At 37.9% G+C, this 25717-nt stretch overlaps 1 protein-coding gene across 2 annotated transcripts in view; it reads left to right on the top strand.

Moving 5' to 3' along the window:
* Positions 1 to 6723: 6723 nt before the first annotated feature.
* The window catches only part of LOC310726845 (oxysterol-binding protein-related protein 1), a 56337-nt gene continuing 37343 nt past the window's right edge, over positions 6724 to 25717 (top strand). The window contains exons 1-14 of one of the 2 annotated variants that reach the window (XM_083542846.1): positions 6724 to 6893; positions 10621 to 10706; positions 10775 to 10849; positions 10938 to 11049; positions 11136 to 11221; positions 11298 to 11442; positions 15377 to 15444; positions 15557 to 15601; positions 15877 to 15950; positions 17869 to 17932; positions 19415 to 19519; positions 21489 to 21626; positions 22922 to 23000; positions 23404 to 23501. In XM_083542846.1, coding sequence (XP_083398972.1) covers positions 6872 to 6893; positions 10621 to 10706; positions 10775 to 10849; positions 10938 to 11049; positions 11136 to 11221; positions 11298 to 11442; positions 15377 to 15444; positions 15557 to 15601; positions 15877 to 15950; positions 17869 to 17932; positions 19415 to 19519; positions 21489 to 21626; positions 22922 to 23000; positions 23404 to 23501 — 1197 coding nt within the window. In that variant the 5' untranslated portion in view covers positions 6724 to 6871. The remainder of the gene's footprint in view (positions 6894 to 10620; positions 10707 to 10774; positions 10850 to 10937; positions 11050 to 11135; positions 11222 to 11297; positions 11443 to 15376; positions 15445 to 15556; positions 15602 to 15876; positions 15951 to 17868; positions 17933 to 19414; positions 19520 to 21488; positions 21627 to 22921; positions 23001 to 23403; positions 23502 to 25717) is intronic. The other variant, XM_083542844.1, reaches the window with a different exon arrangement.

The following is a 25717-nucleotide window of genomic DNA, read 5'->3' as shown; positions in this document are numbered from 1 at the left end:
ACCTCTGCTTTACCCCATATTTTCCATAAACCACAAATCCATCTATAAATTGGAATCTGCACAATAAATAGAACTTCAATAAAATTTCACATAATTTCACAGACCTGCCATACAGAGTCCTCAGCATTGTACTTGATTCCTGTATCACTAATAATCACACAGCCCCTAAAGAAAGATTTACTGATGCCCGAGGAGTGAACCTATACAAGCGTCAATAATTTAAGGTGTCAGGATATTATGCAATTGTCTCTCTTCCTTTTAGCCATTACTATAGTCTGATGAGCTAATGAGACACAGGCCTGCTGGGCTTTTCTGCCTTCATGATCTCCCATTCAGCAGGTGGGACCTCCTCCGGCGCCGGCTGAGGTGCTGACATTTCGCCTCCTTTCCTGGCGGTCTGCTGCTGCTGATCGTAATTAAATTTAAGGGCAATGACAATGTTTTGCACATGTTTCTGACAGCTAAATGTCACCGTGGTCTGCTGGTTTTGGTGTGACCACACCCTGTCGCTTTATTGATCTTTTATAGCACTCGACTGCTCTTTTAATATTTAATCGCACACTCCTGCGACGATTCGTGAGAAATATCACCTACATACGGTCAGAAAGAAAAGCACATAGTTTTATTGTAAAAACTATTTAGGTACAGTGCCTAATCTTAATATTGCAAGTTTTTTTTTTTAATCTACAGAAGTTGTTTATTTCCCAAGTGGGTTTTTTTTTTTTATTAATATAAAATAATATAAAATTTAAATGTTTTTGTTTGCAATGATGAAATTATTTTTTTCTTATTTTATACTTTACATTTTCTAGGTCTTAAAAGATTATAATAACAGTAGCTAAACTTATTAATTGATTTGAATTTAACAGAGCATTAAACATAAAATGTGAAAAAGCGTAAATTCCCCAATGAAAATTTTTAACTGAGACTAATATGCTAATCAGCGATTCATCCTTCGTTCTCTCTATAAATGGTCCCTGTTGAGGATTCCATCTCCATAATCCACTGAGATTTACATTAGCTCCCATTATCTTGTCATGTGAAACGGATTAAACATCAGTGTCTAATGTTAAAGAAGTGTAACAGCTTATAATAATCTCAAAGCTAATTAACATGACCGGACTCTAAGTGCCCTGAACGCTGCGGTTAGAATGAGCCGTATTACTAAATGATTTGATGGCTGGTATGATGAAAAGAGTTTCATGTAAAATATAGTAATTTAACTTTTTCATCATGAGCATGAATAGTGCATAATGACTGCTGCTTTGGGAATAGCCGTCAATTAAGCTGTTTGCTTAGCATTAAAATGTCAGAATTCACTTCCAAAATTAGCATTTTGACATATACAGTACAATGTCATGCAAATGTTGATGTATATGATGTGGCAAATGTATCAGAACATTTTTATATAATGTGATTGGCTTTATTTTCAGAGACTTAAAATGTCAGAGGGAACGATGTGATGTGTAACTTGGTGGTCATTAGCTTGCTAAAGGTTGTTATTGCAGATGTGTTTATTATTTCTTTGATAATTTGAGGGTTTTACATTGATGTAAAATGAATAACAATGTCATTAGCATGATTTTGAAATGCTCAATCGAAAAAAGCTAGATGCTAGCCTGAATCCTATACCAGTTAATAGGTAGAGCTAAGCTACCTATGTTTGTGCTAGGCTATCTTTGGTCAAATAACAAAAGTTTTTCAACATTGAAGAAAACACTGAAAGAGTTATACCTTATACCAATTCAATGTTCCCCAGAGAGTTAACTGAGGCATCTCTAAGGGTCCCAGAATCAGATTTTCAAAGAGTGTAAAGACTCCTCAATTACAGTTGTATTAATCATCATGTGCATTATGACTACACAAGCCCATTTAGACCAGCCAGAAGAATTTGTTGTCCTCAAAATGAATCCTAACTTAGCTAACACTGACAAGGACGCATCACAGAAATAAGGTAATGCTAGCCAGTTCTTTCTTACTTTCACTGATTGCGAAATATCGTTTGTATGCGTTTAAGTACATTTCTGAATAGAAACAATAATACTGTAGATCTTTTTTTATGTTTCTTTCTCAAAGAAATACAAAAGCAAGGAATTGGGCATGAGATAACAATCCAGTGACACCCAGAGCATATAAACGCTAAAGCAGTGAGGCATTATTCCCCAAATAGACTCCGTGGATACAGTGTTCCACAATTGGACAAATTAAGGACAGGTCTTTAAAGCTCACGGCAGACAGAATGAAGACCCTCATTACATCTTACACTTTTACACAGAGTGGGTGCACACAGAGGAGGGTTGTGTGGTGGGAGATGGGCTTGGGTGGGTCAGAGAGAGACAATAAGGTCATCATCTTGCCAAAATTGTCTGAAAGCCTCTTTAGAAATAGAGTCCTGCACTTCTGGCCTAAGTAGTGCTATTCTCCCAACATTCAGGAATGCCATTTCCAGTTTAATTTAGAAGAAAATGAAAAAGATTCGCCAGGGTTTGAGCCAAACAGCTAGTCATAAGAAGCATTTAAATGCAGCTTGGACTCCACAAGATGTCGCAAAACATTTCTTTTAGATTCTTGTTCATGTTGATGTGATTGCATCATAAAATGTTAGCATTTTTTTTTAGCATACAAAACATCTACCACATTCCAACCGTGCTCTATTTGAATTAGATCGGAGACGTCTTTTGCTTTGTGACATGGTGCATCCTGAAAACATTCATTAAAAGATGAGTAAATTGTGGTCAGAAAGTGATGTACATGGTCAGCAACACTATTCAAATAGGCTGTGGCATCCAACGCTGACTGATTGGCATTAAAGAGCCTGAAGTGTGCGAAGAAAACATTCCTTAAAACAGTTATATCACCACCTTCACCAGACTAAACTGTTCACACAAGTCAACTTTGGTCAATGGATTCAGGCTACTGTTGCCAAATTCTTACCTAATCATTGGTTTACCTCAATAACAATTAAGCTATATTTAACTCTCTAGTTTTTATGAGTATGTGTTCACTGCATTCATAGATTTCTGTTCTTAGTTGACAGAAGTGGACGCTGATATGTTCTTCTGCATGTTGTGATCCATCTCCTTCACGGGTTTTACATGTTCAGCATTTTCTGCTCGATATAAATCTGCATTGCCACGATGTTTCAAAGAGCTTTCAAGTGAATAAACGGCAGGCAGAATAACACAGGTCGTAGCGTCTTACGTTTTGCTAACGCGCAGTACAGGGACGTAAGCGTTTTCAGACGTTTGGGGTTTTCAAATGTATCTGGATTAGTGTAGATGTAGCCCTAATCCGAACACTACGTTGTTAGAGCTTATTAACAATGAGGACTAAAACTGGAAAGATGTCGTTCTTGAATATTGTATTTTTCCATTTGTTTTCGTCTGAAGTAAAGAAAATACGGAGATTTGCAATTGTTTATTTTCCATTACTCGCTCCACTGCTAATTTGACAGTAGCAAGGTTTTATGTTTAATGCTTGATAAAGCACATATTGATTCATATTACCTTTGTCTCCGACCAGAAACCTTTTTGTCTTAGGGTGTTTTTCTTTGCCACTTTCACCTTGCTAATTGGGGATTTGAATTCACCTTTAGTTCCTGTAAACCTTTTTTGAGAAACTTTCTGAAGTTAAATATACAAAAATATACTATATTTAAAAAAGTGTTAATTACTTTATCAAAAATATTGTTTCAGAATTAAGTTATACAGATGCGTTAACTCCGAATTTTTGCTTGTCACATGAGATTTTTTAAATATCTATATACTTTAGATTATGTCCATAAATGATGTCAATGATTCTGACATTAGCTGTACAGAGAGAATTGCTAATAAATTGCGTTCAAATACCAGAATTCTCTTCCGTTTGCATCGGTCAAACTCATGTGGTCGCTTTTTTCCACTTACCTATTAGCACAGGGAGAGCACTTCAACTTCCTATGAAGAACAATCAAACAATCAAAATGGCACACAAGTGAAGCCCAGCGTGACTCTTGTCAGAGCTCGTACTGTACACCACCCTGGGGGAACTTCAGCTGCATGAGCTCAGATCTGACCACAAATGAGCAACATGACAGGCAGTGATGAAGGGACTGAGAAAACGAGGGGAAATGGCGAGGAGGGACATTTTCCACAGGGATGAAGCTTACTTTGATCAGTGAGACAAGAGTGATCAGAGCTTTAGCACTGCAAGACCCAGCACAAATGAAGGATGAAGTGAGAAAGGGATGATTGGAGATGATTTAAAATTTAACTTACTTGAAGGAAGAAAAAAAAAGGACAATGTGCTTATTAATCTTAATAAGTAACATTATTTTCAATGCTGTCCAAGATTCAGTGATTGAAATTCAACATGTTGGAGAAGTTTCCCTTTGCTTAACAGATTCCAATGTTACCCACAATGCCATGCAGCTACCTCGCCCCTTCTTTATCTCTTCCTGAAGAGATTACAGACTTTATCCTTTATCATTTCCTTATCTTTGCAATATATTGCATCTTACCAGAGAAATTGTTCTGTACATCACAAACACACAGTTACTTACTTTCTTAGAATTTGTTTGTGGAAATGTATTAGTCTTATGTATAATAATTACAATAATAATTGTTATAAATCAAGATCCTGGCAAGCACAGAGTGTAATCTAGCAGCTCTATTAATGCTCCTGGCCTTAGATCTGCTGTCACATTCCCAATCCCCCAGCATCTGACTGTACATTTCTGGGCTCAATCACACCCACACACCCACACTGTACAAAAAGCCTTAGTGAAGTATACGCTCAGGCAATGATAAGTTTTCGTTTGAAAATATTTTCCCCTCCATTTTAGGCTTCTGTCCACACTAAGTTTCAGTTAACGAAAATGTATGCTTTTGAAAACGCCTTCCAAACTGGATAAACCTGAAAACATCATTTTCGCATCACAGTGTGGACTGTGAAAATGGAGGCTTTTGAAAAAAAAATTTATACATTCTTTTATTATCACATTATATCTCTATAAAGCTGCTTCGAGGCATTGTCTATTGTTAAAAGTGTTATACAAATAAACATTAATTGAACTGAATTGAACCGAACAGAAATTTGCACTGTCTGATCTGAGGCATTTTGGTCTCCAGCTTGTTTTTCTTTGTATGTGTTTTCCATTTATCCCCACCAGATGTCGCCATTTTTGTTTCTGTGTCCCTAATTAGCTCCTATTGCATCCACCTGAGTCCTGTTAGCATTGTGCGTATTTAAGTCCCGTGTCCCCTCACATCAGTTGTAGACTGTTTTTTTTTTGCTTTTTATTGGATTCTTTTTGTATGTGTGACCCCCATTTTTCCATATAATATTTTTGCTGTTTTCTAGTTTATTATTTATTAAATGTTTAAAATAAAAATGTTCACATTTCTAAATCTGTTTTTGCACTAGGTTTCATACACTACACTTCCCAGTTGCAGGAGGCAACAATGAACTAGTTAAAACATAACCACAACTACACACAGGACTAGTGCACATGAGCAATCAGTGTGTAATGGGTACATATTGCCAGACAGCAATAGGATGGAAAGCATGTGTGAAGGGTGTATGGTCCTGGTGCATGGGTTCATCCACAATATCTCTGTATGTAGGGTAAATGTGTGTAAACTGTGATGCAGTAAATATACCCTGTACTCACTACCCACCGTAGGGTTTTCCCCCAAAAAGTCACAATTCCCTAACAGCTGCCTCTTGATACCCTCTCTAGAACAAGGTGAGGATTGGTGGTGGAAGCTTGGGCTTTTCTCAGCCTTCTCAGAATGCAGTGTTGGACGAAGCACAGTCAACCACCGATAATTCGCAGTTCGGACTAACTAACGGCAAGTTGCGGACTATCTTAAAATGTTCTTTTCAACTACTTACAAAAAATTGTGCAAAAAAGGTCACGGTTGTTGTGGCGAGTTCGAGTCAGGAGTCTCTTCCATCTTTTATTCCTCTCTGAATGTTCTGCTTGCTGTTGAACTGATGCTGAACTGTATGTTGGTGATTAGTAGATTTCACCAAGCGCCAATCAAAACAAGTTTAAAACAGAGCATGCACTCGACCCTGATTGGTTGGATTGCTGCATGTTTGACCAGTTTTGTCCTCATAAATTAAAAGGAGCGACTGTTTTCACAAAATGTAGTTGAGTAATAAAGTTCATATGATCACTGTATGTCATGAGATACATTATTGCATAAAGTGGTCAAAAGATATTTTTTCTTTTTATTTTTATAATGAACAGGCAAATGCATATCAAGCCTTTACAAATGTGGTCACAATCTCAACCTTTTTTCTTATATAATTTTTTGTTGAAATTTTTATATATATGAGCGAATCAACATTTTTTTCACTTTCATGACATGCTGCATTAGAGATTAGTGAAACTGAATAAACATATCTCTTAAACAAGAAAACAAACATGCTAAAACATTAATTAAACACACATTTATGAGATTTAGGCTACACATTTGGAATAAAAAAACGGTGAGCGTTTGAGTTTATTTGTCCAAAAGTTTCTGTCGGAGAGTCTCAAATGGCAGTTGTTGATGCCTTGACAGTGTCACTTGCATAAATCCTGTCTTTCCTAAATGCTTTAATGGTATAGTACTGGGATAAACTGGATGTACTGCAGTAGAAAAAAACAAACAAAAACAAAATACAACCAGACATCCAGCCAAGTCCTGAGGTCAGGTTTCTAATCTTTATTTAGAAACCATGTGACAGATATATAATATACACAGTCTTTGACCTGCTGTAAAGTTGTATCGAGATTTCCTTACACTGCAACTTTAACATCTGTTTTGCTTTTCTGGACTTCATCATTTCCCAAAATTGATTTAAAGGTCACCAGTAATACCTGTAGAAGATACAATATTAAATGGAAAACACTCATAGTCATGGTAAGGACATTACTACGATTACCATATGCTGTGCTTTGAGATAAATTCCGCTTCAGATGTGTATGTGTGCTTACGTGTGGTTGTTGGGGTGATGTGCAGTTTATATTTTCAACTCTTTCAACTCAGACTCTGTTGCGTGTCTCAGATATACATGTCATAACAATCATCCTGAGACTTTTAAAGTTGATGGAGCTCAGTGGGAAGTGGTGATTAAAAAAATCTTTCAAAACCTCTTACTATGAAACTCATGACCCTGGTTTAGCAAGGACTAAATTATTGACCACTAAAGGAAGGCGGACGTTTGAGTAATCGAATGGCAGTAGATGTACTGCAACTGTATTAATTTAATACACTACATGCAAACAGGAACGTGTTGGTTAGTGCAAGTAAAAATAGAAACTGTAAGAAACAGTAGACACCCGAGACCTGTTTCATGAGATTGCAAAAAACACTTGTGGTGTAAACTTTTGTTGAAAGTATGAAAATAATTAGAGCTAATTTTATGTACGAAATTGACAGTACGTAAATTCTTATAAAAGTAAAAAGGAATCAGTGATATATCTGGCTTAAGACAATGAAATGCAGTTAGCATCCAACCAGTAAAGCAAAACGCATGGGATTATGGGAATTATGGTGTAGTACAGTATATTGAATAGAAGAAGTAAATATATGATGTATGCGTTATATACACACTGATCAGGCATAACATTATGACCACCTGCCTAATATTGTTTTGATCCCAATTTTGCTGCCAAAATGTCCACAAGGACCAGCTTTCGCTCCTCATGGGCATCAATGAGCCCTGGTTGCCCATGACCCTGTCGCTGAATCACCACTGTTCCTTTCTTGGACCACTTTTAATAGATAGAAGAGCTGCAGTTTTGGAGATGCTCTGATCGAGTCGTCTAGTCCTTACACTAAATCCTTACGCTCGCCCATTTTTCCTGCTTCTAACACGTCAATTTTTAGGGCAAAATGTTCACTTGCTGCCTAATAAATAAATCCACCCACTAACAGGTGCCATGATGAAGAGATAATCAGTGTTATTCACTTTACCGCTCATAATGTTGGTAGATCATAATGGGGGGTAAGAAAAACAAATAATATATAAAATATATAATATAAAACTTGATGAATGCAGTAATAATAAAGTTTAAATTAAATTCAAGTTTATTTCTATAGCGCTTTTTACAATGGACATTGTCTTAAACCAGTTTTTTTTTATAAAACAGAAATTGAAATATAAGTAAATTGTGTATTTATTCTCGACGAATAAGCCTGGGGCGACTGTGGCAAGGAAAAACTCTCTTAGATGGTAGGAGGAAGAAACCTTGAGAGGAATCAGACTCAAAAGGTGGAACTCATCCTCATTTAGGTGACACCAAGAGGGTGATTATAAATTATTAAAACAATACAGACACAATAATATGCAAGTGTTTTGGGTGTCAAAATAATTGACAAGGACTATGTTTTCCACCAGCCACTACACCTCATTAAGTGTCATTATCAAACATCCGATTCACCTTCACAAATAATTAGCACTTGTTTTCAAACACACGTTTCACTGCGCCTTTTGTCTCTTGTTTGTCTTTCAACATGGTCTGTTTTGCTCACGATCAGGATGCACTTATCTTGTCCAGGTTCATGCTCTTGGTGGTTTGTTTTCTTGCATGGGCTTCCTGCATCGTTACGTGACTTTGGGTAAAGGCTGGCAGTTAGCAATTAGTGTCTTAATTCAGAATTAGCCGAAGGGAAAAGGCTGTTCTTAACAAAGAATGTTTATGGCATAAACATAAAAAATATATGAATACGTGAAAAAAAAAAAAAACATGGCTCAGTCCTGTTCTGCTGGTGTTTTGCTGCTGCAGCAAGTGTCGCTTTTGTTTCCAGTTATTTAGACAATAATGACGGTGTGCTGAGTTATTTTCAGAGGAAGTAAATCTGTTCTGCTATACAACCTGCACATTGACTACTCTTAAATATATCCAAGTTTCATTTCTGTAGTATTGTTCCTTGAGAGACAAGATGTTTTATGAGATACAGTATGTATGTGTATTGACTGGCCATTTACAAACTGATTAAAACTAAGAGTTATAAACATTTTAAATAAACATATCAAATTTAAATACACATCTAGTGAAAGTCAGGTTTTATAATTATTTACAGTAAGACAGTACAATCGCAGAAAATTGTCACTATTAAAACATGTTGAAACAAATTGAAACACTATATATTCATATACACTATATACAGTAACTGCCATATTTATAAACCGATCAGCCATAACATTATGACCACCTGCCTAATATTGTGTTGGTCGCCCTTTTGCTGCTTAAACAGTTCTGACCAGTCCAGCATTAACAGCATTAACTTCTTCAGCAGTTTGAGCTACAGAAGCTTGTCTGTTGGATCAGATTTAGCGTAAGGTCTAGACGACTCGGTCAGAGCATCTCCAAAACTGCAGCTCTTCTATCTACCAAAAGTGGTCCAAGAAAGGGACAGTGGTGATCCAGCGACAGGGTCATGGGCGGCCAGGGCTCATTGATGCCTGTGGGGAACGAAAGCTGGTCCTTGTTGTGTTGGTCCCAAATTTTGCTGCCAAAATGTATGTTGGATCGGACCACAAGGACCTCGCCCGCCCACAACTTTGTTGCCGGTTCACCACTGTTCCTTCCTTGGAGCTCTTTTGATAGATGGCCTGCAGACCAGGAACAGCCCACAAGAGCTGCAGTTTTGGAGATGCTCTGACCCAGTCGTCTAGACATCACAATTTGTCAAACTAATCAAATCCTTACACTTGCCCTTTTTCCCTGCTTCTAAAACATCAAACATTGAGGACAGAATAATCACTTGCTGCCTAAAATATCCCACTCCCTAACAGGTGCCAATCATAATGTTCTAATGTCATAATATGCCTGGCTGGTGTTTATTAAACATTCTTTTTCATCCCCTCTCTAAAGCTAAATTTGAATCATTTTCTAGAAGATTCTCACAGCCAAATCAACTGAAAACGCCAAATTTACAATGGATAAGATGTCCTTATCCAGAATGACTTACCTTTATGTTCTTATGTTGTCAGCAGTTGTGGGTTAAGGACCTTGCTCAAAGCCAAACAGTGCCAGCCATGACCTTCCAATTAAAAGTTTAGCATCTGTACCTTTAAAGGAAGAAATGAAAGGAAGGTGCTTTATACTTGTTACATGTACTTTACAGCACCATAAAATTCCTCATTCACATAACCCAGCAATGTTAGCAGGCTTTGGTCAGAGAGCAGGGTCAGTCATGGTACAGTGCCCCTGGAGCAGAGAGAGTTAAGGGTCTTACTCAGGGACCCCAAGAGTGACTACTTGGCAATACCAGGGCTTGAAACCCCACACCATCTAATCAGTAACCCAGAGCCTTGATCACTGAGCTACTACCAAACTCTGTTCCTTCATTTTTAGAACAATATAAGAGGATTTTCGTAGCATGCAATCTTAATTACTGCTGTATATTTATATTGTGCATGTAAATATGATATACAACAGTGTACTCGTTTATCTCTCTCTCACTCTCTCACTCTCTCACTCTCTCTCTATCTATCTATCTATCTATCTATCTATCTATCTATCTATCTATCTATCTATCTATCTATCTATCTATCTATCTATCTATCTATCTATCTATCTATCTATCTATCTATCTATCTATCTATCTCTTTTTGTTTATATTCTCGTTAATCCTGCAGGAAAAACCCAGTCTAATGGTGGATGGACGACACTTCACCTGGCTAGCTACTTTGGCCAGAAAGATATTGTTGAGGAATTGTTAAAGGTAAGAGACACAATGTGAAAGTGTGAAATGATTAAAAGGACAATGTTATTTATTGTGTGTGTGTGAAGAGCGGCGTGAAAGTGAATGTTCAGAATGATGTCGGGGACACAGCTCTACACATTGCAGCCCTGAGTGAAAGAAAGGTGGGTGACTCTCTGTCTCTTTCTCTCTTTTAATTTCTCTCTCTTTCTCTCAGTCCCACCCCTGATCTGAGTCACTTTCTATACACAGGAGGTTGTTCTGCTGCTGTTACGCTACGGTGCATGTGCCACGCTACTCAACGGATGTGCTCAGACCCCCAGGGACATCACAGACGATGATGAAGTCATTACTATGCTTGAAGGTGGGCAGTTTGTCATAGTAGCCTAGATTTCGATTAGCACTGGTACCAAATACTTCTCCCATCCTGATCGGATTTATCTGCTCCAGCTGCAGAAAGGAGGGAGTGCAGGAAGATGCAGGAGAGACTTTTGAATGCAGCAAGAGATGGAGATTGTGATGCTGTAGCCCAGTTGGTGAGCTGGTGAGGTCATGTAATATGAAATATAGAATATGACATATCAATTTGTACCCTTTTTTTTTTTCAAATAGTTTAGCAAAAACAGACCTCCAGACGTCAACTGCAAGGACTCGAATGGGGACACGGCATTACATCTTGCAGCCTACAGGGGGCATAAACAGTGTGTGGATGTGCTGGTGAAGAATGGAGCCAGCTACAGTGCAATGAACAAAAATGGTACGTTCTACTGAATCTGAAAGAGTTAAAAATAAGTCTTTACACATTTACATTTATTTTCTTATAATAATAATAATAATAATAATTATCATCATCATCATCATCATCATCATAATAATAATAATACTCACTAATATGTATTTTTTTATTTAATACATAAAAGATAGCAGGGATGTAAAGAGTACTTGAAAATCGTACTTAAGTAAAAGTATTGATACCTTTCTACAAATCTTAGATTACAAGTTCAAAGTCACCAATTCCAATATGATTTGAGTAAAAGTCTCAGTTTAGGCTCAAAGTCTAAGCTTAAAGATGCACTTGTCCTCAACACCAAAACACAACACATGTTAGTGAAAAGCCAAAAACAGAGATTGTTAGATTTTATTTCCTAAAATCCAAATAAAATTGTACACTTGAACACTGTATTAACCATCAACACAACAACCTCTTAAACATGCAAGAATGAAACACGGATCAAACAAAGTAGTAAAGCGATCTCTCAAAAAGGGGTCATCAATTAATAACAAACAGTATAATGTCACAAAGTAAAAGAACTATCAGTATTCAATGGACAAATAAAATAAGAGTGACATATGTAACCTTAGTTCCCTGAGGGAACGAGACACTGTGTCACAAGGCTTTGGGAACGATTCCACATCGTTCACGCTCTGAATCACGTGTGTAAACAGGCCAACGGCAAGACGCGACGTCACCGGCGGGGTGATGTCACAACCAGGAATCTACAAAATGCACATGCAGTGGAGCCGACGCTAGCTTCTGCAAATGAGAAGGAAAGTGCGGCAGGGATGCAGAGAGTGTGAAACATGACTGCTCCTCCACCACGGAGTGGAGTCTCCATTTCTCCGGGCCTCGGTCCTTGCCTCGAAAGGGCATCTGCCCTCCGATTTAAGTACCCAGGGATGTAGACAGCCCTCAATAAGAGCAGTTTCCCCTGGGACCACAGGAGAATCTGCTGTGCCAGCCTATATATTGGGTGAGATTGGAGACCCCCTGGTGGTTGATGTAGGAGACCACCAATGTGTAGTCCGTATGGACCAGCACAGGGCGATCCCTCAGGTCTGGGAGGAAGTGTTTCAGAGCCAGAAACATGACCAGCATCTCCAGGCAGTTTATGTGCCACATGAGATGGAGCTTGTTCCACTGACCTTGGGTGGAGTGGCCACTCCCTGTGAGGGATGCATCTGTTATTAGCATTACGCAATGACAAGGAGCTCCCAGGCCAGGGCCCTGAAAAAGGAATGCAGGTTCTTTCCACATATCTAAGGCTCAAAGGGCTTGCCATGAGACCTTGATAGTATGGAGTGGATTGCCTTTTCGGGAGAACCCTCTGTCTCAGAGCCACCAATGGAGGGGTCTCATGTGCAGGAGGCCAAGTAAAATCACACTGGATGCTACTGCCATAAGTTCCAGCAGCCTGTGGAACTACTTCACATTGAGTAACTGACCTTTTCTCACCCTCTTGACTGTTGTGAGGATAGTTTTGATCCGAGCGGGAGACAGCTGTGCCAGCATAACGGTCGAGTCCCACACCACACCCAAGAAGGTGGTTCTCTGTACTGGAGAAATCACACTCTTCTTGGTGTTTAGTCTTAACCCCAGCTCCTTCATACAGGTAAGAACAACATCTGGATGTCAGATTGCTAGAAGCTCTGATTGAGCTAATATAAACCCATCTTCGATATAGTTCAAAATGCCGATGCCGCAAAACCTTAGTGTGGTCAAAGCCACATCCATGCATTTTGTGAAGGTGCCAGGTGAGAGCGCCAGGCTGAATGGGAGGACCCAATATTGGTAAGCTTTGCCCCAAAAGCAAACCTCAGGAACCTCCTGTAAGCAGGAAGGATGGATATGTGGAAGTATGCGTCCTTTAGATCTATCGTGACAAACCAGTCCTCGGACCTGATCTGGGGCACAACCTGCTTAAGAGTGAGCATCCTGAACCTGAGCCTCATAAGGAGCATAGATCTAGAATCGGACGCAACCCCCCCATCCTTCTTCAGAACCACGAAATACTGGCTGTGGAAGCCGGACTCTCTGAGTACATGAGGGACCACCTTGAAGGCCTCCTTCCTTGAAAAAGTGTGTACTTCCTATTCCAGGACCAGAGCCTGCTCGGGCCACACCAGAGTGGGGCACAGGGAGGCGAAGACCCAAACTGAATCGAGCAGCCCTTCTCTACCGTGTGCAGGCAAACTGAGATGTGTCTGGCAGGCTTCCCCAGGCTGCCAGGAAGTCTCTTAAGGGAACCAGCCTGTCAAGCCTAGTCTCTGGCCCGTCCATTCACTATGAGACCGGGCGGAGGTGGAGGAAGACACCTGCTGGAGCTGGCTGTGGCCTGGGGACGACCCTTAAGTCCACCGGCTCCTTGGGCTTGGGTCTAGAGTGTCGCCGAGGGCCCTTGGGCCCCTCTAGAGGGTTCTGGGTGGCAACGCTCTGTTTTTGGGCTTGGGTGCGTCTCTTCCACCCGTGGCATCGTCCCATAGCCGCACTCTTTCATCCCACTACGTTCGCATACAGCGAGGCTTATGGGGTGAAGAGGCAGGTTGCATACAGGCTGTCCCAGGACCTGGACACCTCAGTGTGCAGATCCCAGAAAAAAGGCAGACCACTGGAGGCTGTATGGCTACAATGCAAACCCCTCATGATCCGACTGCACATGATCCTATCTGAAGCAAACGACATTTCAAGCTCATGCCTGCAAAGATTCACACACAAAGCGCTTACCTGAACGAACAGAAGCTAGCATCGGCTCCACTGTATGTGCATCGTGTAACTTCCGGGTTGTGACGTCACCCTGCCAATGACGTTGCGTCTTGACATTGGCTGGATTACACACGTGATTCAGCATGTGAGCAACGCGGAAGCATTCCCAAAGCATTGTGACGCAACTCAAGTTCCTGTAAGGGAACTTTAACATTTCTAAATGAGTACATTTAAGTTTATCTTAAATGAGTGAATCAGTAGCAACAGTAGCAAGGAAAACTTCCCTGAGATGGTATGAGGAAGAGGAACCAGATTTAAAAAGGAACCCATCCTTATTTGGGTGGCACCAAATGTTCATACATTGAGTTCCTTTATTGTTGAGGTGTACAATTCAGTGATGGCAATTACATGGCAATTTCACTGAATTGAATTGAAATAAAAAATGCAGACCGCTTATAGTAATTACAGTCCAAATCCAATTTCATGGTTCTTAAGTTCAACCCTCCACAGTAACTTCATGGATCTTTAAACTGTTTATGAAGGACCTTTTTCAGCAAGTGGTCTCCAGATGAAAAGAAATCTATCCATAGGGATGAATCAGACCAAAAAGGTCCAAAAAATGAAAGGGGGTAAATGTTTTTAGCTGCTACAGTATATCATCAGTGATTAAAAGGAACTAGCTTCGTTTCTTTTGTTTCTACAACAGTTCACATACTCACAAAGGAAGTAAAGGGACTAGTGTGACACTCTTTGTGTGTATTTTTATTTCTGAATTTTCTTACTTGGATAATTTGTGTGTGTCATTAAGCAAAGAATGAACACGGCAGACTGCGCTAGTGGAGAATCACAAAAACGTTGGGCATAAATGAATCAAAAACCACAATAGCAATTAGAGCAAGAAGACTTGATGGTGAGTCAGGCGTATAGAACAGATACTGAGCAATACATTGTGTTTTGTGTGTGTGTGTGTGTGTGTGTGTGTGTGTGTGTGTGTGTGTGTGTGTGTGTGTGTGTGTGTGTGTGTGTGTGTAAAATTGAGCAGTAGCTTGTCGACTTTGAGTGTTACACACTACGAGATGTGATGTCTGTGGCTGTCATGTTTGTGTGCTGTGGTGTTTGCTGGGAGCTGGAGTTGTGTTGTTCTTTGCGACACTGTGTTTTTCATATGCATTGTGTTACACTTTTTCTGTTTTTCTGTAATGTCTTGTAGGCCAATCTGTGCTGGATGTTGCCAGTGACAATGAAATGAGACTCTTTTTGGAGAAATGTCAAGAAAATGTACGTGCATATTTGCCTCACAATGGATTAAATGCTACCCTAGAAATGCAGCCTAATCTTTAATAAATCAATCAATAATTAAATAACTATGCTCTTTATTTTCTTCCTATAGACAACATGTATCACAGCTAGAACGTTTGAAGGGCTTCTGTGGAAGGTAAGGACCTATTTGTTCAATGCTTATGTAACTTGGATATAATCTAAATGTACATAAAGGAAGTATTAGTAATTTTAGAGAAATCAATCCAATCTTTAAAACATGTCATCCCATTCACAACCACAAGATGGTAGCCAGGAGCTCCTCCATAGACCTTCCTGAAAATCTCAGGCCATTTTATGGGCACAGATAAAATCATGGCTAAATTACTGATATGCTGCAAACTCAGTTTGTTAAAAAAAAAAAAAAAAAAACTTGAGTTTTTCTTCTCGCAGAAGTCAGATTTTCTGAGCTGGAACTCCCACTGGGTTGTTCTGGAGAACGGGACTGTGAGCTGGTACTGTAACCAGTAAGTAGTTTCATTATAAACCTGTTCCTTACAGGATGCATTTCAATTGGTCAGTCATACTGTAATTTGATGCAACAGTGATTAAAAAGAAAATGAAAAATAAATAATCATGACAACCGTTGATGTTGACTTGTCAAAAGTAGTCTTTAAATTTGATTAGAAAGTGTTTTATGAGAAGAAAGGAAAGAACATTTTGTCAGTGTGAGTCTATGGATGTTTTGGTGATAGAATAACATTTAGAAAAGTTGTGTTTTATAATAATAATATAAATAATGATTATTATTATTATTATTAATATCATCATCATTAAATACTGGCTTCACAAAAATAATTAATAAAAGCAAAAAATATATATTTTGAGAAAATCGGTATTTTGCCACTGTTCTGTTTTTTTTATTATTTTTTTTTTTTTATTTAAGAAAACAGAAGACAAAAGGGACAAAGATTTTTTTTTACTTTTTTACCCCCAAGCAGTGGTGAGTTCTGTATTTGGTACCTGGGCCTTTAGTGGGGACTTAATTAAACCCGACTTAATTCACCTCTTAATAACATCACTATCACATCGCAATTATAGAACCAATTATAGAAACCATCAATACAATACAAAAACGCAATATAACAAAGCGTGGCATTACAGAGAGAGAGACATTTCACATACGGAGGGTGAATATTATTTTATTAAAGCAAGAAACCCAGTTAAGACTCCAAACCTCTACACTACAACCTCAACTGTGCCACCTACATCATCTGGAGCAGCTCAGAATCAATATTTGTCTAATAACATGACAAAAACAAAAAAAAGGTAAATAAAATACAACCTACTCACCAGAGATGCAGACTCAAAATGTGCACTGCTCCTCAGAGGCTGTAATCCAGTGGTACCACTCGTATTCACTGGTCTGGAAGTGGTAAACAAACCCTTTCCCGGGCTGAGACAAGCTAGCTAGCTTCGGGGTTGGCCGACCTCCTCACGATGTCTAGCTTTTCTTCAAAATGTATTTTTAAGAATGTCGTGACCAAATAAATTTTTCTTTCTTTGTAGGGATAAAAAAGTCTAACTCAGATTTAATTATGTGTAGAGAGCTTCACATGTGTTTTGCCAATCGAAATTGGCTGTAATAGTATCCCTCTGACCAACCAATCAGAGGACAGAAAAATGTTGATGCTACACTGGGCCAGCTAACTGGCCCTGTGAGGTGAATTTCAAATCTGATTGAAATCAGATTTATTTATTATAAAGACTATGGTAAAAAAAAAGACCAGCAGTACTGACTTTGAAGGCTCTGTGCAGATTAGATTGACATGGCAGCACAAAGAGGCTGAAATCTGATTGGACAAAAAATCTAACATCTACAGTACATACACATACTGGAAGCAGTTCAGCCAAGAGAAACACTACGAAATGAAGAGAATAAACTATTGGGAATAAATTAATACAATTCCATGAAACAAATATTAGAATTTATATTGTAAATGTAGGTCAGTGCTTCTGATAGTGTTTAGCCCAGCAGAGAAGGCTTTGCTGTCCCTGGCTGCCCACCAATGCCCCCAAGAAATATACAGTCTAACCATCTGGGTTTACCTGAATCAAAGTGAACTGAGTCGTTTTAGTGAATCTGGCATTAACTGAATTAAGGTGAGTTGAATTGAAGTTGAATCGAGGATGAATAAAATCAGGGATGAATTTAATCATGTTGTGTTTCAACCTTTCCGCCCAAAACAAACCAGGATTTTAAATTCCAAAATACTGCATATATCTATGCAATGAAGCTCAATCAGATTTTCAATCAGATGTATTGAATTTGACTTTATGGAGCTGTCTGGATCCATACAACACTTTAGACACATTATTATTCTGGGGTTATTTCAATCTCTCTCACTTGTGTGTTCATGTTGTGTTCCTTGGTCGTGTCCACAGGTCGGATGCAGCGTGTGGAGATCGTAGGCAGGGTTGTAAGCCTCTTATGAAGGCTCAGTGTGTGGTAAGTGCTCTAAGAACATAATAGCTCAGCAGTGTATGTGCTCAAACTTTACACTCATCCACCCACACCTGCCGAGTCCTGTGAGTCCGCTGCAAAGATGTTTTATTCCAACAAATGTAGCGCTGAAAAAAGGGCTGGTGTGAAGGTGTCTCTCATCAGTCCAGTTATTAAGATGAAATGCCAAATACAATAAATTTTAATGTCAAAAACTGGTGCCATGAGGTGCTTGGTTGAACATCTAGTGGTCAGTATGAGAGAATTTCACTCAAAGCACCAAATTTTAACTGCTCTAATACAAGACACACACATTCGTATGGTCCTGTCAAGCAGACAAAAACAGGAACATGATGAATAGGACGTGTGGCTTTGCATAGTCACAATTTATGACATACAGCTGTTATCATTTAGGGTGTACTTACTTTTGTTGCCAGTTTTTTTTGTAAATAATGGCTGTATGTTGAGTTGTTTTTAGAGGACAGTAAATATGTACTGCTACACAAGCTGCACATTGACTACTCTAATATATATCCATTGAGAAAACAAGCCATTAGGGTTGCACAAGCCAGTGTTACTCTTAGTGCCGGTCCCAAGCCCGAATAAATGGGGAGGGTTGCATTAGAAAGGGCATTTAGCGTAAAACATGTGCCAAATCAAATATGCGGCTCACAAATCAGATTTTTGGAGATCTGCTGTGGCGACCCCTAATGGGAGCAGCTAAAGGAAAAAGTATAGTCCCTTGAGAAGATACTAAAATGGTTGCTGATGTAAGTGGTGTACTGCTTATATGTGTGTATATATATATATATATATATATATATATATATATATATATATATATATATATACAGTATATACACATATGTGCTTTGTGAATATACCATTTTACATTTAGTCCCTATTTGCTGTTAATATAACTGACACTCTTCTGGGAAGATGTTCCACTAGATTTTGGAGTGTGCATATGGATATTTGTGTTCATCAGCCACAAGGGTGTTACGAAGGGCAAGTACTAGTGTAGTGAGCTCTTCGAAGATCTGGTTTACATGCTTTGGAGAGGAAGATATTGAGTGACCTGCTATAGAGCTCTAAACTCATCTCTACTGAACACCTTTGGGATGAATGTGAACGCTGACTGCACCCCAGGTCTCCTCACCTACATCAGTACCTGCCTTTTGTAACACTCTTGTGGCTGATGAACACAAATATCCATAACCACACTCCAAAATCTAGTGGAACATCTTTCCAGAAAAGTGGAGGAAATTATACGGGTAAATTGGGACTAAATGTGGAATGCAATGCTCAAAAATCACATACCATTCTTATGACCAGGTGACCCAATACTTTTGGAAATATAGTATAGGTGTGTGTGTGTGTGTGTGTGTGTGTGTGTGTGTGCAACGTTATTAAAATGCTGAGTTCATATTTTGTCTGTCTTACCTGAATTTAATAACTGTATTAAAAGAATGGTGTTTTATTTTACAGGTAAAAGCCTGGGATAAATACTTTTTCATGCTCAGGTGTTGTGACGGCAGTGCGCATCACTTTAAAGTGTCCTCTACATGCGCTGAACCGGAAATCACCAGGAAAGTGAGTCATTTTTCTGTGATTCTTGCTGAATGGTCAGTATTAAGTACAATAGGCATAGGCTCTGATCTGATTTTTAAGTGCAGATTGACAGAAGTACAGATTCAAGTGACCCAGATTTAAGTGATTGTGATTGTCATTAAAGTGTCCATGTGCTGGTATAAAAATGTAAAAATGAAATGGTATGAAAGTGACGCTGTGCTAAAATGTAAATTTGATTACGTTTGCATTTCTGAATTCTAGGCTTTTGAATTATTTTGTTTCAAAACAAAAATTATTTTGTTTCTATATTTTTGTGGCAGCTCAGGCAATGAAAGAGGTGGTGCTGAAATTATAATTATATAAATATAGTCAATTAAATCACAGAAAGAGAACATATAATTACTCATATGGGGATGTTTTCTCTAACTACACATTTGTTTAACATTTATAGAGGGATTGTGCCTCAAGTTTTAGTTTGGGTTAGTTACTGCCGTGGGAATGTTTTAGTTTGGTTCAGTTACTGCAATGGGAATGTTTTAAATTTCTTCTGTTACTGCCATGGGAATGTTTTAGATTGTTTGAGTACCTGCCATGGGATATTTTAAATTGCTTCTGTTACTGCCATGGGAATGTTTTAGTTTGTTTGAGTACCTGCCATGGGATATTTTAAATTGCTTCTGTTACTGCCATGGGAATGTTTTAGTTTGGTCCAGTTACTGCCATGGGAATGTTTTATATTGCTTCTGTTAATGCCATGGGAATGTTTTAGATCGGTTTAGTTACTGCCATGGGAATGTTTTAGTTTGGTTCAGTTACTGCCATGGGAATGTTTTAAATTGCTTCTGTTAAAGCCATGGGAATGTTTTAGATCTGTTCAGTTACTGCCATGGGAATGTTTTAGATTGTTTGAGTACCAGCCATAGAAATGTTTTAAATTGCTTCTGTTACTGCAATGGGAATGTTTTAAATTGCTTCTGTTACTGCGATGGGAATGTTTTAGATTGGTTCTTTTACTGCCATAGGAATGATTTGGATTGGTTCTGTTACTGCAATGGGAATGATTTAGATTGGATAAGTACCGGCTATGAGAATGTTTTAAATTGCTTCTGTTACTGCGATGGGAATGTTTTAAATTGCTTCTGTTACTGCGATGGGAATGTTTTAGATTGGTTCTTTTACTGCCATAGGAATGATTTGGATTGGTTCTGTTACTGCAATGGGAATGATTTAGATTGGATAAGTACCGGCTATGAGAATGTTTTAAATTGCTTCTGTTACTGCGATGGGAATGTTTAAGATTGGTCCAGTTACTGCCATGGAAATGTTTTAGTTTGGTTCTGTTACTGCAATGGGAATGATTTAGATTGGTTCTGTTACTACCATTTGAATGTTTTAGATCAGTTCTGTTACTGCCATCAGAATGTTTAAGATTGGTTAAGTACCAGCTATGGGAATGTTTTAAATTGCTTCTGTTACTGCGATGGGAATGTTTTAGATCGGTTCCGTTACTGCCATGGGAAAGCCTTTTGGACAGTAACATTGTAACATTCTTATAACATAGAAGACATAACATGAAGAGAACAATCATCTAATTATTTTATTATATTAATGATCTTGCTGATAACATTTAATTGGCTGATTTCACATTTTGTAGTCGCTAGAAATGAGTCAGTAAAAAAAAAAAACTTTATGAAAATGCATGAAGTTGATGATGAATGCAAAGAAAAAAATCAGCTTATGGGGTTAAAAAAATATCACATACACACTTGCATCAGTACCAGCACATTTGTTTCCGAGAGAAAAAAATAGCACCTAGGTGCAAACAGGATTGTAATGACTCATGCCCAGGCAAATAGGCAACATTTCAAAGTTAGACCAGCAGAATATGCTTGTGTCAGCAAAAAATAGAACCCGCACATTTTTCATTCTAGCATTTAAGTAGTGGACAATCAATAACTTTTAAGCTGATTTATCCTGAATGTATTAACAGAAATGGGTGGATGCTATCGAGGAGCATGCCATGTACAGCGCCCTCTGTGGGAGCTCAGATAAAACACCTGTGCAGGCAGGAGTAGAGGAAGTGGCTGAAGAACTGGACCTGGCACACTTTCTGTCACAGTCTCTTGAGGTAAAATGTTCTCTTTTCAGCGTAGGCTCTTTGTATTCCATAAATACATCCTTCTTTCACTATTACATAAATAATACAGAACATTGTGGAATAAAGTCACCAGCAGATTAATAAAAATGCATCTATTAATCAAATTTGCTGTTTTAAAAAAAAATCACTATTAGACTCATAGTTGAGTAGTGGCCTTAATCATTTAATGCTATCCTCTGTGAGAATGTGAAGATATTATTAAATTGGGCATTTCAAATAATCAGAATACTTTTATTAATCTCACAAGGAATTTTTTAGGTTGCAGTTGCTTACTGTACAATTAAAGTAAAAATAAAGTCAAATAAAATATAATGTAAGAAATGTAGTATATTAAGTTATATTACATTTTTTACATTATATTTTATTTGACTTTATTTTATACTTCACACTAATGCATTATTGAGCAAAAATTATCCAAAATAATAATTATATAAACGTGGGATGGAAATCTATAACTACATCATCTATATCTATACAAACATAACCTACTATAAATAAATAGTACAAATATAATGTTTAACTAACAATGTACTATAAATATTAAATATTATATCACTATAAAATTGCATTATTGTAAAGATGTCATTAATAATGTTACGATTAATCACAATGAGCACCAAAAGATTTGCACATCCTAAGGATTAATACACATATTTAATCTAATACGTTTTATAAGCACATTATATCCAATAAAAAGAGCTTTTCTAAAGAAATATACAACAGAAATCTGTCATTTTAGCTGGTTTTTTTGGAGCTTTAGTATTGGTTTACCTCAGGTGCGTCTATGGAGCCCTTTATTATTTCAAAATTCATTTTTTGGGGTTAGAGGCTTTGTTTCTTAATTGCATATATATATATATATATATATATATATATATATATATATATATATATATATATATATATATATATATATATATATATATATATATATATAATTTTATAATGTGTTCATTTATAAGATAAATAAGTACATGGTCTAGTACATTTTGTTCACAAAAAAATAAAATGTATACCAATTTTCTATTTATTTTGACTGATACACAGCATTGTACCTTGTTATGCAATATTTATGAATCCGAAATAATAATAATAAAAAAAAACCTTTCTCTTAAAATATTCTGAGAATTAATTCATGTCATGACTAAAACATATCATCGCACCTCAGAGTGTAAGGTTTTGTATATTTATTTTATATTCACACATGATTATTGGGTCCTAGTCCAGATGTAGTTTGTTGAGTTGTGCCTGTCCTCTTCACACAGGCAGCTGAAAGTTACCAGAAGATGCTGGAATCCCAGGTCACCATGTTCGTCTCTATGCTCAAGAACGAGGACAACAACAGTAAGAGACTTTTTCAGGAGCTCGCTGAGTTGTAACTGTATGAATAAAAATTTTATAAAAAGTAGAGCATTAAAGATTAAACCTGCCCTTTTTAGACTGGATGATTTTTAAAGCGTTTAGATTATAAAAAATTCACAAGCTCTGTGTTATAATTAGTTTTCTTTTCCTTTTTTTTTTTTAATATGGTTAAGTTTATGTCACGCAATTCTGTCAGCAGTATCTAGTGCACACATGTTTGCACATCTAATTACAACCCCTTATGTAATAACACTGACTGACAGCTTTGACTAACCTCTTTTTTGTGTGTGTGTGTGTGTGTGTGTGTGTGTGTGTGTGTGTGTGTGTGTGTGTGTGTGTGTGTGTGTGTGTGTGTGTGTGTGTGGTGGTGGGGGGATTTTGACAGGCCCAGAGCTCCTCAAGGCCAGAGAGATATGTGAGCTATGCAGTGAGACTAATTCAGTGTTGAGGCACTGTGTGGATCTCCTGTCCCAGCGTGAAGAGGTACGTCATGACGCGACAATTTATAACCATAGAACCGTGAATCACACTCGCGCCGGTCATACAGCTCGAGAATATAAAATCAGAAAAATGTGTGTAATTCTACCACAAATATAATTTTAGTGCCGCATTCGCATATCAGTCTGGGATTAATCATGGTTATTGGGGACTGATATTGCTGGTTGGAGTTTTTCAAAAGGTGCTGAGTCTCCTGGGATTTTTACACATTCACACACACACACACACACACACACACACACACACACACACACACACATACACACACACACACACACACACACACACACACACACAGTGCACATTCGTAGAGAATGGATGGATGGATGGATGGATGGATGGATGGATGGATGGATGGATGGATGGATGGATGGACGGATGGACGGATGGAGGGACGGATTTTGATATTTATTGTCTTTGTAATAGCTGCTTTGAGACTGAATGTCTATTGTTAAACGCACTAGACAAATAAAAATTTATTGAACTCAAATAGACAGACAGACAGATAAACATATAGGCAAATAAACAGACAGACAGATAGATAAACAGACAGACAGACAGACAGACAGACAGACAGACAGACAGACAGACAGACAGACAGACAGACAGACACACAGACAGACAGACAGACAGATGATAGATGGATGGATGGACGGACGGACGGACGGACGGACGGACGGACGGACGGACAGATAGACAATGAGCGTCAGTCCTGTGGGTGGAAATGCCTTGCTGATTTTGTGAATGAGAGAAAGGTAGAAGGTGCAGAGGAAAATGGTTTGACAGAAAGTCTATAGTTTAGGACAAGGTATACTCTTTATATGGTAAGCACTTTTTACATCAGTGGAACCATTACAGTCTAATATTTGAGGTGGATTGTTTACAGTTGCAGGAGCAGCGAACAACATGTAAGAACAGACCACATTTTTTAAATTGATCTATATATTTTTTAGAAGACCTCTGTCCACTGTAGTGTCCTGTACTTTTTCGACCAGAATCGAGAATTTAAGATCGGTAAATAACCAATTTACTGCAATTTAATATTAATGTAAAATACTTGCATTATTTAAAGTAAGTGTTTTTTTTCCCCCAAAGTGTCACAGAGTAATTATTTTGAAAGTACTGTTTTGCTTTAATAGCTCATTCACAAGCAGGAGTTAATACTGTGGGATTGTTGAGTGCCTTATAATAGAATAGAAAGTTTGGCAAGCGTGAAGCATGCACATTTTTCACAGGTTCTCCTGTTCAATATGATTATGGTGCTAAAACGCGGAGGCGTTAGAAAGTAGAAAAATGGCAAGAAACTAAGAATAGAAATCCAAAATGTAGCCACTCTAAATATACCACCAGCTTGCAACTGTAATGGCTGCTTCTCCTATTGCAAACAAAATATCCAGCTTTCTAAAAAGGTAATAAACCCTGGGCCAGAGATGTTCATGTCATGGTGCAGCTACAGTAACGTTAGTCTGATTTTGCATTTACAAATATTCTCTTTATAACTGATCTTTCTAATTGTACTCCAGCACCTATAGCTGATCTCTGTGATTCTTTTATGTTACTATATGCTTCTATTGGACCCCAATCCTCCTATTACTGATTTCTTCAGTTTTGTATACCTTCAGTACTTTGTCTCTTGTTGTACTCAAGGTTTTATAGTTGATCTCTGTCATTGATCTATCTCTCATTCTGTCCTTATAGCTGATTTTTTTTCTTATTTTGTCCCTATAGCTGATCTACTTCTTATTTTGTCCCTATAGCTAATCTACTTCTCATTTTGTCCCTATAGCTGATCTACTTCTCATTCTGTCCCTTTAGCTGATCTACTTCTCATTTTGTCCCTATAGCTGATCTACTTCTCATTTTGTCTCTATAGCTGATCTACTTCTCATTCTGTCCCAATAGCTGATCTACTTCTTATTCTGTCCCTATAGCTGATCTACTTCTCATTCTGTCCCTATAGCTGATCTTTATCTCATTCTGTCCCTATAGCTGATCTACTTCTCATTCTGTCCCTATAGCTGATCTTTATCTCATTCTGTCCCTATAGCTGATCTTTATCTTATTATGTCCCTATAGCTGATCTACTTCTCATTATGTCCCTATAGCTGATCTTTATCTCATTCTGTCCCTATAGCTGATCTACTTATCATTTTGTCCCTTTAGCTGATCTACTTCTCATTCTGTCCCTTTAGCTGATCTAC

The sequence above is a fragment of the Silurus aristotelis genome (genome assembly GCF_946808225.1).
Source record: "Silurus aristotelis genome assembly, chromosome: 5".
In the NCBI taxonomy this organism is placed as follows: Eukaryota; Metazoa; Chordata; class Actinopteri; order Siluriformes; family Siluridae; genus Silurus; species Silurus aristotelis.
Note: the sequence above shows the minus strand (reverse complement) of the source record. Positions and strands in the feature narration are given on the sequence as shown.